At 51.7% G+C, this 11004-nt stretch overlaps 5 protein-coding genes and 1 non-coding gene across 6 annotated transcripts; 4 read left to right on the top strand and 2 right to left on the bottom strand.

Annotated features, from left to right (window-relative positions):
* The first annotated feature begins 1302 nt into the window (after positions 1–1302).
* On the top strand, positions 1303–1402 carry NCU15606. Its single transcript, XR_897792.1, has one exon. It is a non-coding gene; the product is annotated as a 5S ribosomal RNA (ribosomal RNA).
* Positions 1403–1766: 364 nt separating this feature from the next.
* Positions 1767–3843, bottom strand: NCU00547 (hypothetical protein; the record flags this gene model as incomplete). Its single annotated transcript, XM_959615.3, has 3 exons — positions 1767–2991; positions 3062–3119; positions 3183–3843. The coding sequence occupies 3 exons, from the start codon at positions 3841–3843 to the stop codon at positions 1767–1769; spliced, it is 1944 nt and encodes a 647-aa protein (XP_964708.3).
* Positions 3844–5807: 1964 nt separating this feature from the next.
* NCU00548 (MutT/nudix family protein) lies at positions 5808–7034 on the top strand. The gene is made up of 5 exons (XM_959616.3): positions 5808–6059; positions 6115–6149; positions 6245–6366; positions 6419–6595; positions 6660–7034. Exons 1-5 carry the CDS (start codon positions 6018–6020, stop codon positions 6908–6910), a joined length of 627 nt encoding a protein of 208 aa, XP_964709.3. The 5' UTR covers positions 5808–6017; the 3' UTR covers positions 6911–7034.
* Positions 6327–8376, bottom strand: NCU11186 (NUDIX family hydrolase). Its single transcript, XM_001728403.2, has 2 exons — positions 7813–8376; positions 6327–7743 (listed from the first exon to the last, which is right to left on the bottom strand). Exons 1-2 carry the CDS (start codon positions 8065–8067, stop codon positions 7000–7002), a joined length of 999 nt encoding a protein of 332 aa, XP_001728455.2. The 5' UTR covers positions 8068–8376; the 3' UTR covers positions 6327–6999.
* Positions 8377–8652: 276 nt separating this feature from the next.
* Positions 8653–9383, top strand: NCU16455 (hypothetical protein). Its single transcript, XM_011395122.1, has 2 exons — positions 8653–9085; positions 9148–9383. The coding sequence occupies exons 1-2, from the start codon at positions 9014–9016 to the stop codon at positions 9325–9327; spliced, it is 252 nt and encodes an 83-aa protein (XP_011393424.1). The 5' UTR covers positions 8653–9013; the 3' UTR covers positions 9328–9383.
* Positions 9384–9541: 158 nt separating this feature from the next.
* On the top strand, positions 9542–10989 carry NCU00549 (glutathione transferase omega-1). The gene has a single exon (XM_959617.3). The coding sequence runs from the start codon at positions 9638–9640 to the stop codon at positions 10757–10759; it is 1122 nt and encodes a 373-aa protein (XP_964710.3). The 5' UTR covers positions 9542–9637; the 3' UTR covers positions 10760–10989.
* The last annotated feature ends 15 nt before the right edge of the window (positions 10990–11004 follow it).

The following is an 11004-nucleotide window of genomic DNA, read 5'->3' as shown; positions in this document are numbered from 1 at the left end:
ATGCCACCGGAAATGACGTCCGCTCCTGATTCGATTGGACCGGGCCGTTGACCGTTCGTCTGACAGCCGCGGTGTCCATTGTCTGTCATTCATGTCTATCCCTGGGATGGGGTTGATCGCCAGCTTGGAATCCCAATGCCGCACGTGTAATGACCATGGACGGGTCTCCATCATAGCATATCAAACCCAATTTCATTTGATTGGCCTTGGACTTCAGTGATGTCAGTGTTAAAGTGTGGTGCAAGTGTTGGCTAAGTACGCGGTACACTGATCAACATGCGACGATTTCGGTACGTGCCATTTGCACTGACTGGACGGCGACCTGCCGCGCACGTGGAAAAATGCTTCACATGACGCTCCAGTCCCTTTGCAGGGAGTGAGTGCCCTGCCCGATTTGGTAGGTAGGTCGGCGCTCGGTCGGCGGGGAAAGCATGAACCAGAAACCAAACAGATCAATTCTTTGTGGTTTGTTGTGCCGTTACCCACACCCTGTCCGCAAGCAAACAATCACTATGGGAGGGGGGAAACGACAGAGTTGACAACTTGAGAGTAACCAATAGTTCCTATTCATGATACAATGCCGTTGCTTTTCAGCTTCCCTTAAAAGGAGTTTGCGTCTCGGACTTTTCTTCCCTTGACGTTCAAGTCATGAAGGCGGCGGCGCATCGAGTGAGCAGAGAGAGCAGAGCCCCCAGCAAAGAGGTCGAGATTTTCAAGCTGGAAATTTCTGCCAAGACTTGATCTCAACAAGGGTGTGAAACTCCGTGGGAAGCCGACCTAGTCTCGGATGTCTATCCCGATTGTGACTTTGATTTAGCTGGACCATCGTTAGGACTAACTTTCATGCCATGACCATTCCGTGCTCCCCCATCTCACAAAATTGTTGTTACTAGAGGTAGCTGGGATGGACGGATCTCGTCCCCAAGTGCCAAGACTGGATGATAGGTCAACGGTGAAAATGGTCCATTTTTGCCCAGACCTTGAGGAACTTGCGATACTTGACGACTTTGTTGATACCGCCAAGCAATGCAAATTCTAAGGTATCTGCAGGGCATAAGTCAATATGTAGATATGGATCAATTGGGAGCATCCGACTGGCCGCCTCCTAAGTCTTGGCAAAAGCATAATATTTTACCGTTAAAGGGAAGCCATGTCGCCGCTTCCTTCACGCAAAACGACAGAATCCTCACTCCACCTTTTTGAAAAGAAAAAAAGAAGAAAGAATGAAAGAATGAAAGGAGGAAACCGCATCACTTAGAATCAATTTTGAAAAGAAAAAGACACATACGACCATAGATGGTAGAAAACTCGGGATCCCGTCCGCTCTCCCATAGATAAACTACCAATCGCTTGACTAGTAGTTGGGTCGGTGACGACCAGCGAATCCCAAGTGTTGTATGTTATTTTTTGCATCTTTTTGTTTGTTGTTTTCCTCTTTGGACCTTTCTTGTCCAATTTTCATCTCAACTTCCCTTATACGAAACATCTAGCTCTCTACAGTTTTTACACATCAACAGAGACCCGTACAAGTTCTTTTTATAGTGAAACATAGTCTGGAGGGTGATCCCACATCGGAATCTAAAATCCCTGGTACCAAAGTCCAAACATGGTGGTGTTCATAAATAGTGCCAACCACTACTCTCCTTCAGGATCAGCCATGACTCCTTTATTGATACCGAAAAAAGAGACGATAAACTAATAGAAGTACCATCCGCATAATTTGAATAACACACGCCTCCCCTTCTCCTCTCACCTGCACCTTTCATTCACACCTCTTCTCCTTCCCCGTCTCCTCCCCCCTCCCTCCTCCCACTCACATTCGCCTCTCTCTTTCCCTTCTCATCCTCCCCACCAGCCCTCACAACCCAAACCAACCCACTCGCCCCCGTCAGCAACCCCCCGGCCATCCAAAACGGCAACCCCACCCAACCGCCGCCCCTCCTCAACCCCTCACTCATTCCCTCTGCTAACACCGGTCCCGCAACCATGATGCCCACCATCTCCAACCATCCCACCACGCTATTCAGTAGGCCCATGTGCTCCTCGTCCACTAACGCGTTCAACAAGCTTCTTAACGTCGAGCCTAACCCGGAACCTAAAGCGAAGAGGATCATCCCCGAGGTAAAACCCAAACGGGTCGTGGCGAGGGCAATGAGGAGGCAGCCAAGGGTTAGGAGGAGGGAGGAGGCGCGGGCTAAGTGGAGGTCCTTTTGTAACGGGGTGAGGGGGGTGAGGTTTAGGTGGTAGAAGTGTGTCCCAGAAGAGGTGTGGGAGGTATCAGAAGAGGAGAGGGAGGAAGAAAAGGTAGAAAGAAGGGGAGGAGGAGAAGAAGTGCCAAGCAGCAAGGAGGAAACAAACGGCAGAATGAAGAGGAGGGTTATCAGCGAAGTAAAGTTCGGGATGGTGAGCAGATACGAAGCTTCGGACCAGGAGTAGTGGAAGCGCTTGGTGGCGTATTGGAGTAGGAGGACTTGGGCATATTTGCCGATGACGACAAGGCCGAGGGCGAGGGTGAGAATACAGATTTTTTTGTTGGTGGTGAGGAAGTGGGTGAAAGAGTGGAGGGAGGTGGCGAGGCCGTTGATCCTGGTGGTGATGGGTTGCTGAGCCTGAGGTTGGGTAAGGGGGGAGAGCCGTGGTAAGGAGGAGGATAACATGGGCTTACCAACGCCTTCGTCTTCTGTGGAGGGATAGGTTGAAATATCTTCATTGTCTAGCCGTTTGGTCGATGAAGCTTGGGCTTTCAGATGTCTAGTTTCGGGGAAGACAAGGGTAGTGGCGGCCGCGAGAGTCATGAGGCCCAGAGAGAGGACGAGTGGAATCCAGGGACTTGTGATCATGAGTGAGCCAGCTATAGGCCCAGAAATCATGCGCGCTGTGAGGTAAGTAGCGTGCATCTGGAAAAAAAGCGTGGCTCGTTCAGCGATGGGGACGATGTCGGATATGAAGGTATAGAGCATGGCTGCGATGATACCTCCACCTCCGCCGATGCTGATGCGTTGGCTTCGGTCAGACGAGGATATTCCATTCACTCGGGCCAACACTTGGGAAGTGGACTTACAGTAGAAACGAAGAGGTAAGCCAAACCGTCCATATCGGAAAAATGTTCGGGAGGAATACTGCGATGCGCTCAGTTGCAAGTCTACCACCACCAAACTACCAGATCCAAGAGCCACACATACGGATAGTAGACAACGCAAACATCTGCAACATAGACCCCAGCAACGCTAGCGCAAGCACCGGTCTTCGGCCCCATTTATCCGACAAAATACCAAACGGTACCGTCATGAGGATGCTTGGGATGCAGTCAAAAGTGGCCTGCCACCCCTGCAACGTGGCCAAGTAGCTCTGAACATCGTCCTCCTTGCACGCTGGATTATCGCTTAGAAGTATGCTCGCCGTGCTGTTTTCGAATCGCGAGACAACGTCCGGGTGTAAGTTGCGACAAATGATGCTCTCCTCCACAGCGTTAGTTGGTGGCACACTGAGCCCAACGCTGAGGTCAAGGAGGAACATGACGCTGAGACAAAGCGGAATGATTTTGGCCTTTAAACGTTTTCTTCGGGCCTCGAGTAGGGAGTTATACTGTTCTTGGTCTGCATCGTCGGCGTTGTTGGCATTGGAGTCAACGGCGGTATCGGTAGATGAGGTGCCAATGGTATCTGCTCTCCCACGCGCGGTGTAAGTTATCCGGGGATTGATATCGATGACGGCGTAGCTGAGTTCTGGAACTGGGGATTGCAACAAAGGGGTGGAATCATTTGTGAATAGAGACAGTGGAGAAGAAGCTCGTTGCTGACCTAGTACCACTCCTTCCTCTTCATAATCTCTGTAAAAAGCCATTTTCAAAATAGCTAGTAGTGAGATCAAGATATGGAGGAGATGGCATAGGTTAGTCAGTAAACCTTGATTCTAGTTGACACTCCAAGAACTCGGATATGGCAAAGGGTAGGTAGAGAATTGGGATAAACAAATCATTTTAAGAGCACTGGGGGAACAACATCAGACTGCATGCATACCAACTGAAGCGGTTGAGTTTTGGGTACGGTGATCGGAACGTTGAGTGGTATGGTACCGTGAGCAACGGCCCAGAACAAGGCGTCGTACTCGTGATAGGGTATCCTATGTCCACACTACACCCTAATTAACCTCGGATCCGGCATGTATGGGCAATAAGTGACAGATAACGAGTAAACGAATCAAAATTGGGGATATCACAACGGATGTGGCCGCCCAAAAAGGGCGTGGTCTTAGGAACCCACAGTTTGAGGCACAGCATAAACAAAACGGATGTGTATGCAGTACCAGTAGATAAAGATGAATGAGATACTCAGCGGTGTATCGGTTGTGAGTCTGGCAGGCGTTGAAGCTTGTGATGAGCCTTGCTCTAAGTGAGAGTAAGGAAACCTTGAAAGAATAGAAGAGAGTGAGGAGGTGATAGTGTTTTGTGGCAAGGATAATGGGACTGGGACGACTTGCGCCTATTTTGCGCCTCACTCGCCCGGGGGATCTTCGTGACAATTGGGTCAGTCTGTTTGAGGTAAGATCCTGTGCCTCTGGCTCAGCACTTGAACGTGGATGACAGGATCTAAGACACTGGACATCTTCCTGTGACTGCTGGGGATGTTGTTTCAGCCTTGGACTCGAGCTCATCCGACCCTTATCGAGATTGATTCTGGAATGAGCGACTGGGAGGACGGGATGTGTTTGTCATAACCTGTGCAATATCAAGTCTACGCATGCCAAAGTGATCAGTCAACACGACCAGAAATTGTACTTGACAACGAAGAGGGTGGTCTGTGGATAGTGTGGCCTGGCAGACAACTCTTGACAGTTATGCCGTGCACAAAACCCATTCTCACCATCCTTTTGGATCAGTGGGTGTCCACGTGGTGTGTATTCCAACGCGGTCTGACCCATGGCTACACAGCCGTTTGTTTGTGGACATGCATCTGGTCTGGTGTTACTCATTAGACACTAAAAAGGCAGCACTGAGTCCGGCAGGCACCCATCTCTTGAGCCAGTCGCTGTCGAAGGAGGAAGAGTGAGAGTGAAAGCTTCCAAGTTCTCCGGTTGTACATAGCCCCCGGCCACAGTCCGCCACTCGGTTCGAATCTGGTAATTCAAGGCGTAAAGTGGAAGGTGTGAGCAACCACGTGGATATGAATGAGAGGCATTCGACAGGCTTCTCCTCACACACCTCGTCCCTTCAAACATCAGGTTCCGAACGACGGCATCAGGTGTGCAGGTACGTGCGGCAAATAGGCGCGATAAGAGAAGGAAGAGGCGCCGCCTATCTGTTTTTTATTCCGAGAGGCGCCTTATAGATGGATAAGGAGTACCGCGATCTTATCATGGGATTAGTCTTGTGGTTTAAAGCATATTTGGAAGATGGAATAAGGCTGGTCATGGATTAGTCTGATCACGTAAGATGAGATGGCTCAGCACAAGGACAAACCTCGTACCTTTGGATAAGCGAATTATAGACAAACCTTACTCAGCAGGTGTACATAGAAGTAGAGATATTCAATCCGGATTTTCCCAAGTTGATATCGATGCGTTAAACTCCTGATACCCCCAGAGGAAACTCTTACCAGAAATAGTTTGAGATAAGAAAAGAAGGCCTTTCGAAAACGACGTGACTGAATCCGCCCTACGTACTGACCCCGCGATTGATGGCGTGCTAGAGTCCTGGTTACTTAGTCAGGTAGGTCATACGCCCTGGTCAAGGAAGTAGTGTACCTACCGATTGAGGGTACTCCCGGCATCGCTAGTGTATGGATGGATGTTTCAGGCGGCAGCCCCACTGATTGACACGGCACCAACCGCAATCCGCTTGGAGGTGTCCCACGGGCCGCCACAATCTTTACCTACCTCAGCTGTAGGCCACTTTCCAAGCGGCCTTGGGGTAACGCAAAGGTTCATCCGCTTTGCTCAGCTGCTACTTACCACCTTCTATCAGAGGAACTCGAACAGTCAGACAGCTGGTAGTGACCAGTGCGAAATTACTCGAAAAAATGTCGCAAGGCAAGGCGAGAGTGATCTCTACCGAGCTTTTGGTGAGTTGATTGACCCCCTTGACCAATGCAGGTCGATGCTGACCATCAAGCATAGCCTAACAGTGAGGCCGAGTGGAAGAGACTAGTCAAGTAAGTCCCTATTCAGCTGGCACAAGCGTAACCGAAACGCTGCTTGTGGTATCTTGCCTGCCTATGCGGTCACGATACTTACCATTTCCGCTCAGGACAACCTACATCGGCCAGGACGGCGTCACCCGGACATGGGAACACGCGGAGCGGACCACTCGTCCCGAGGGCAGTCCCTTTGACGGTGTAAGCGTTGTTGCCATTTTGGAAAAGGACACTGGTAAGTTTCTTCCTCTTATCACTATTGGCATGGTTGATAATTGACCTCGTAGGCCGCGAGATTCTTCTCGAGAAGCAATATCGTCCACCTCTTGATAAGATCTGCATAGAGCTTCCTGCTGGCTTGGTAGATAAAGAGGAAACAGCCGAACAGGCTGCTGTCCGGGAGCTCAAGGAAGAGACAGGCTATGTTGCGCAAGCTTTGACGACGTCGCCGATCATGTTTAACGGTATGTAATTCGTTTAATCACCTTGGATGTCAGTTCTCGCACGCTAATCACCTAGGTTTGTCAGACCCCGGGTTCTGTAACACCAACTTCAAACTAGTCGAGGTCAGCGTGGACATGAGCCTGCCGGAGAACCAAAACTTGAAACCCGAGCTGGAGGAAAACGAGTTTATCGAGGTCTTTCACGTTAAGCTCGACGGTTTGTGGGACGAATGTGTCAGATGGGAGGCTCAAGGATATGCGCTTGATGCGCGCCTGGCCAGTTTCGCCAAGGGAATTCAAATTGCGCAGAAATTCGGACTTGTGAGTAGGCCGTAGAAGGAATGATGGCGAGAGTCGCGAACATCTCCATCCAGCGTTATTCTCAAGAATACCCGGCACACGTATGCCGCCTACTCGTGTTTGAATTAGAGCTTTCCCTCTCTTCGCAAGCTTTCCCATAAGGCCACCGCCGCAAGGCTTTTGGCGTCTCTTGCGCCCTCGCGCCACAGATCCTGCATCTTGATCAACTTCAGGGATATCTTCTCACCGTGCTCACGGAGCCCCGTAAGTCGACCCGTCCAGTCACTAAGCGTGTCCCGCGGCACGCGTCTCTCGTGCATGTAAATGGGGATGTATTCGTCGCAGCCCCCTGCCGAAGGGTACATGGCTCGTGGAAGATTACCGTCCTGGATCTTGCCGTCGTCGCTCTTTGGGGACATGTCTGCCATTTCGCTCAGGGACTTCAGCTCCGAAGTGGGAATCTTCAAGCCGAGTTCTTCCTCGATTTCCTTTGCGGCGGTCCCAACGAACTGGCCCTCTTGATCTACCATGCCAGCGGGCAATTCAACAAACTCGAGGCTACCGGCTGGTATCCGTGGCTGCACGGTGAGTACAACGTAGCGCTCGTCGGTGTCGACGGGTGCATCTTCGGGGATCAGGATTACAAGCATGGCGACGCTTGGCCCTCGCAGGAAGACCGATCCAGGGAGTTTCTCTCCGGCGCTGTTGGTCACTTCGGCGAGGAGCTTGAGGAAGCCAAGCCTCTTGCCGCCAAAGAGGTCAAATGACTGAATTGTCACGGAGCGGAGCACATAGGGGTCCTGGTGAAAAGGATGCGAACGGTTCTGGGCTTGCAGGCCAAGGGAGTGCTCAAGCGTGGATATCCAAGACTGCGTAGGTACCAGTCCTGTCAGTGTCTCACGTGGGGACGAGAATAGCCAGGAAAGTGCTCCTCTTACACGAAACGGATGAAATTCGAGAAGCTGCTCCTGGGAAAGACCCTCGGGCAAGGTTATGGGCACCGCGTAGTTTGGGTGGGTGAAGGTCGACATGGTACGGTAGATCCGGATGTTGAAGGGAGAACTCAGGGAGTTTAGCAGTGCAGCTCGAGACGATGGCGGCCAGCGATGGAGAAGCGAGATGGTGTTTCTACTTTGATAGAACGCTGCAAGAAAGATTGGCATGATGAACAAGACGGCGGTCCATCCTCGCATGTTTTGTGCGATCTCCGGTCGGGCGGGGTCCAACTGCACGCGGGGTGCTGACGCCGAGGCCGCCCTCTGACCAGACTGCTATGTGCCAGTGAGTTGTTGAGGACAACGAAGCAGAAGCGCGGCGGTTGCACGATCCAACCACGACCCGACTAGTACCTAATTGCGGTTGCAAAGTTGTCGTTGATGTTGCCAGCCCGATCTGTCCAGTGTCGCGTCTCGAATGGACTTTCAGTGTCGACGCCTCGACGGCAGTTGGCATGGGCGGGAGCTCGGCAGTGCAAGCGGGTTGGGTCGGGTGTCCGGCCTTCGTTGGCTCCAGCTTCACCACCGAATGGTCTGAAGCTCCAGGCTGACGTCAACCAATGGAGCCCTGGAGACGGCCTGAATCGGGGGCCTAGGTAGCGAAGGGCAGTTTGCGGGGCGTTCCTGATCCACCTCGCAGGTAGGTAGCTGTGGGTCAGGTCCAGTCTTTCGTTGCACAGTATGTATGTAGGTACGTACCGTTACAGACTGCCGTCCCACCCAGGGTTAGGTATTTTTGCATGCAGGGCATTCTAGTGTATACCGACCTCAAGAACGACCAAAGTCGACAATGAAAGATAAACGAACAACATGAATGAAAGCCACGCAGTCCGAGTTGGAGATGCAAGTCTTTAGGTAAATCCTCGACTCTATGGCCTCCTGGTCACATGAAGCGTCTTGCGGTTGAGATACACACTTCCCCACAAAATAACGCTCAGGACATGAGAATTCAAACAAATGACGTCGGAACAACTTGAGATGTGTTCAATATAGAGCTCTCATCGCCTCCTTTGAATCACATCTTTCTCTCTCCGACATCAATCACAGTCAATCCAATTGAGGAAGCTCATCAAAGGCTGAATCAAAGACGTTTTATCAAAATAAAACACGCACACGACAGCCATACAGCTACACGTCTATCAACATGCCTCGCCAAGTTGACAGCTACCTCGAGCTGCTTGGTCACGACATCATCCACGGCGCCGGCTGGGAGCCAGTAAGTGTTGCTTTCAAGCCTCTACTATCTGCCTCGAGATAAAAGACCAACACCAAACTCAGACCACCCGCGTCCCTCGCGCCGACAAGACCGCCCCCCTGCCCGAGCCCGAGCACGGTCTTGCTATACCGGGACTGCCCGCCAGTGGAGGTTCGTGCCAGGGTCTCACTAGGGGTCCTGAAGCAGGACAGGGTCATGGTTCCAAGTATGGTCCCAAGAAGTTTCGACTTGGTATCATCTAATGAATGAGAATGAAGCTATGAAGCATCGGGACGCTTATTCAATATCAACTGTGCGCTATCAAGAAGTCTGGTGTTGTGCCTGAGAACATCATGACTGGTTGTGAATTTGAATGTGTAAACTAAACTGTAAACAAGTCCCCTTTATGTACATATTGTATCATTTGGGAGATATGGGGTTAGGGTTGGACGTTAACCCCCACCTTCCCCTCAAACCCCCATTTCCCCCTCTCCTCTCGCGAATCCCTCTTCTCAATCACGTCATTAGATACCTCTGACCCCATCCTGTTTGGTTGATTGTAGTGTACATCATATGCTGCCCATATGTATCCCACTACCGGACAGGAACCCCAAGCTTGATACCCTCCTCTCCGCATTGACCTACCTCCATGTGCCAACGCTTTCCAAGCTCCCGCGAACTCTCAGCTCCTCCATCAGAACCCCATTTGTCCGGAAGCTCAACACAAGATCGCCCCCGGTCCCCCTTCAAGTCCACCATTGTACCATGTTCTCCGCCTCTTCCTCTAACCCCTCCACCCAAAAGCCGGCTTCGGTCGACACCTCCCTCCAAGGCTCGCCCACCGGCGCCGCCGCGCTCTTCGCTTCCTCGCACTCTTCTCCACACCCCCTCAAGCTCTACGGCGGGTGGTTCTGTCCCTTTGTCCAGCGAGTCTGGATCACCCTCGCCGAGAAAAACATTCCGCACCAATACATCGAGATCAACCCGTACCACAAAGCGCCCGAGTTCCTCGCTCTGAACCCACGGGGTCTTGTGCCCACCCTCGCAGTCCCCACCTCCACCGACCCCAAGACCGGAAAGGTGAAGGAGGTCAAGCCCTTGTACGAGAGCTTGGTGCTTTGCGAGTACTTGGATGAGGCGTATGCGGATGAGAACGTGTACGGGGACCGACTCCTCCCGCAAGACGACGCCTACGAAAGGGCGAGGTGCAGACTGTGGATCGACCATATCTCTTCGAGGGTGGTGCCGGCTTTTTACCGGTTTATTCAGCACACCCCCGACAAACCCTACACCATCGACGAGATCCGAACCGAGTTCCATGGACACCTGAAAGCGTTCGCTAAAGAAATGCTTCATGCCTCTTCCCCTTCTTCCTCCCCAGGCCCCTTCTTCCTAGGCGACAAGTTTAGTCTAGTAGACATAATGCTAGCGCCTTGGGCGAAGCGGTTATTCCTGATTGATCACTACAAACCAGGCGGAGTCGGGATCCCTCCCAGTGGTCAGAGGGGAAGTGAGGTGGATGAGGAGATTTGGAAGAGGTGGGAGGAGTGGTATAAGGCTGTGACGGAGAGGGAGAGTGTTAAGAAGACGTGGAGCGAGGATGAACAGTATGTGGGCGCGTATAAGAGGTATGCGGAGGACACGACACAGAGTGAAGTGGGGAGGGCGACGAGGAGTGGGAGGGGTTTACCTTGAGTACAACAGTTTGAACTCGAGAACTATCTGCAAGTCTTACTACTTGGTACATATTCTCGCGACAGAGAAGTCAAAAGAGCGGCTCAGTTCTCATACTTTACCAATGTGCATAGCAAGTGTCGATGAAAATTTTATCATATTCCATGGGACGAGGCCTCGTTCGCAGGCCTCAGCATCTTCAATCACTGCCGCAAATCTAAACTTCAGCGGACTAGTGTCGCTTAAACGCCTTGACGCAGTCGGAC

This window comes from Neurospora crassa, linkage group I, assembly GCF_000182925.2.
Source record: "Neurospora crassa OR74A linkage group I, whole genome shotgun sequence".
NCBI classification, from domain to species: Eukaryota; Fungi; Ascomycota; class Sordariomycetes; order Sordariales; family Sordariaceae; genus Neurospora; species Neurospora crassa.
This window is presented reverse-complemented; position numbering and strand designations above follow the sequence as displayed.

What these genes read in the sequence shown, in the direction of transcription:
- NCU16455 (XM_011395122.1), top strand. Translation starts at nt 9,014, where the DNA reads ATGCCTCGCCAAGTTGACAGCTACCTCGAGCTGCTTGGTCACGACATC. An exon ending in ACGGCGCCGGCTGGGAGCCA is followed by an intron (nt 9,086 to 9,147) that starts GTAAGTGTTGCT and finishes CACCAAACTCAG; the next exon opens with ACCACCCGCGTCCCTCGCGC.
- NCU00549 (XM_959617.3), top strand. Translation starts at nt 9,638, where the DNA reads ATGCTGCCCATATGTATCCCACTACCGGACAGGAACCCCAAGCTTGAT.
- NCU00548 (XM_959616.3), top strand. Translation starts at nt 6,018, where the DNA reads ATGTCGCAAGGCAAGGCGAGAGTGATCTCTACCGAGCTTTTG. An exon ending in CATTTTGGAAAAGGACACTG is followed by an intron (nt 6,367 to 6,418) that starts GTAAGTTTCTTC and finishes TTGACCTCGTAG; the next exon opens with GCCGCGAGATTCTTCTCGAG. An exon ending in GTCGCCGATCATGTTTAACG is followed by an intron (nt 6,596 to 6,659) that starts GTATGTAATTCG and finishes TAGGTTTGTCAG; the next exon opens with ACCCCGGGTTCTGTAACACC.
- NCU11186 (XM_001728403.2), bottom strand. Translation starts at nt 8,067, where the DNA reads ATGCGAGGATGGACCGCCGTCTTGTTCATCATGCCAATCTTTCTTGCA. An exon ending in TCGAATTTCATCCGTTTCGT is followed by an intron (nt 7,744 to 7,812) that starts GTAAGAGGAGCA and finishes GTACCTACGCAG; the next exon opens with TCTTGGATATCCACGCTTGA.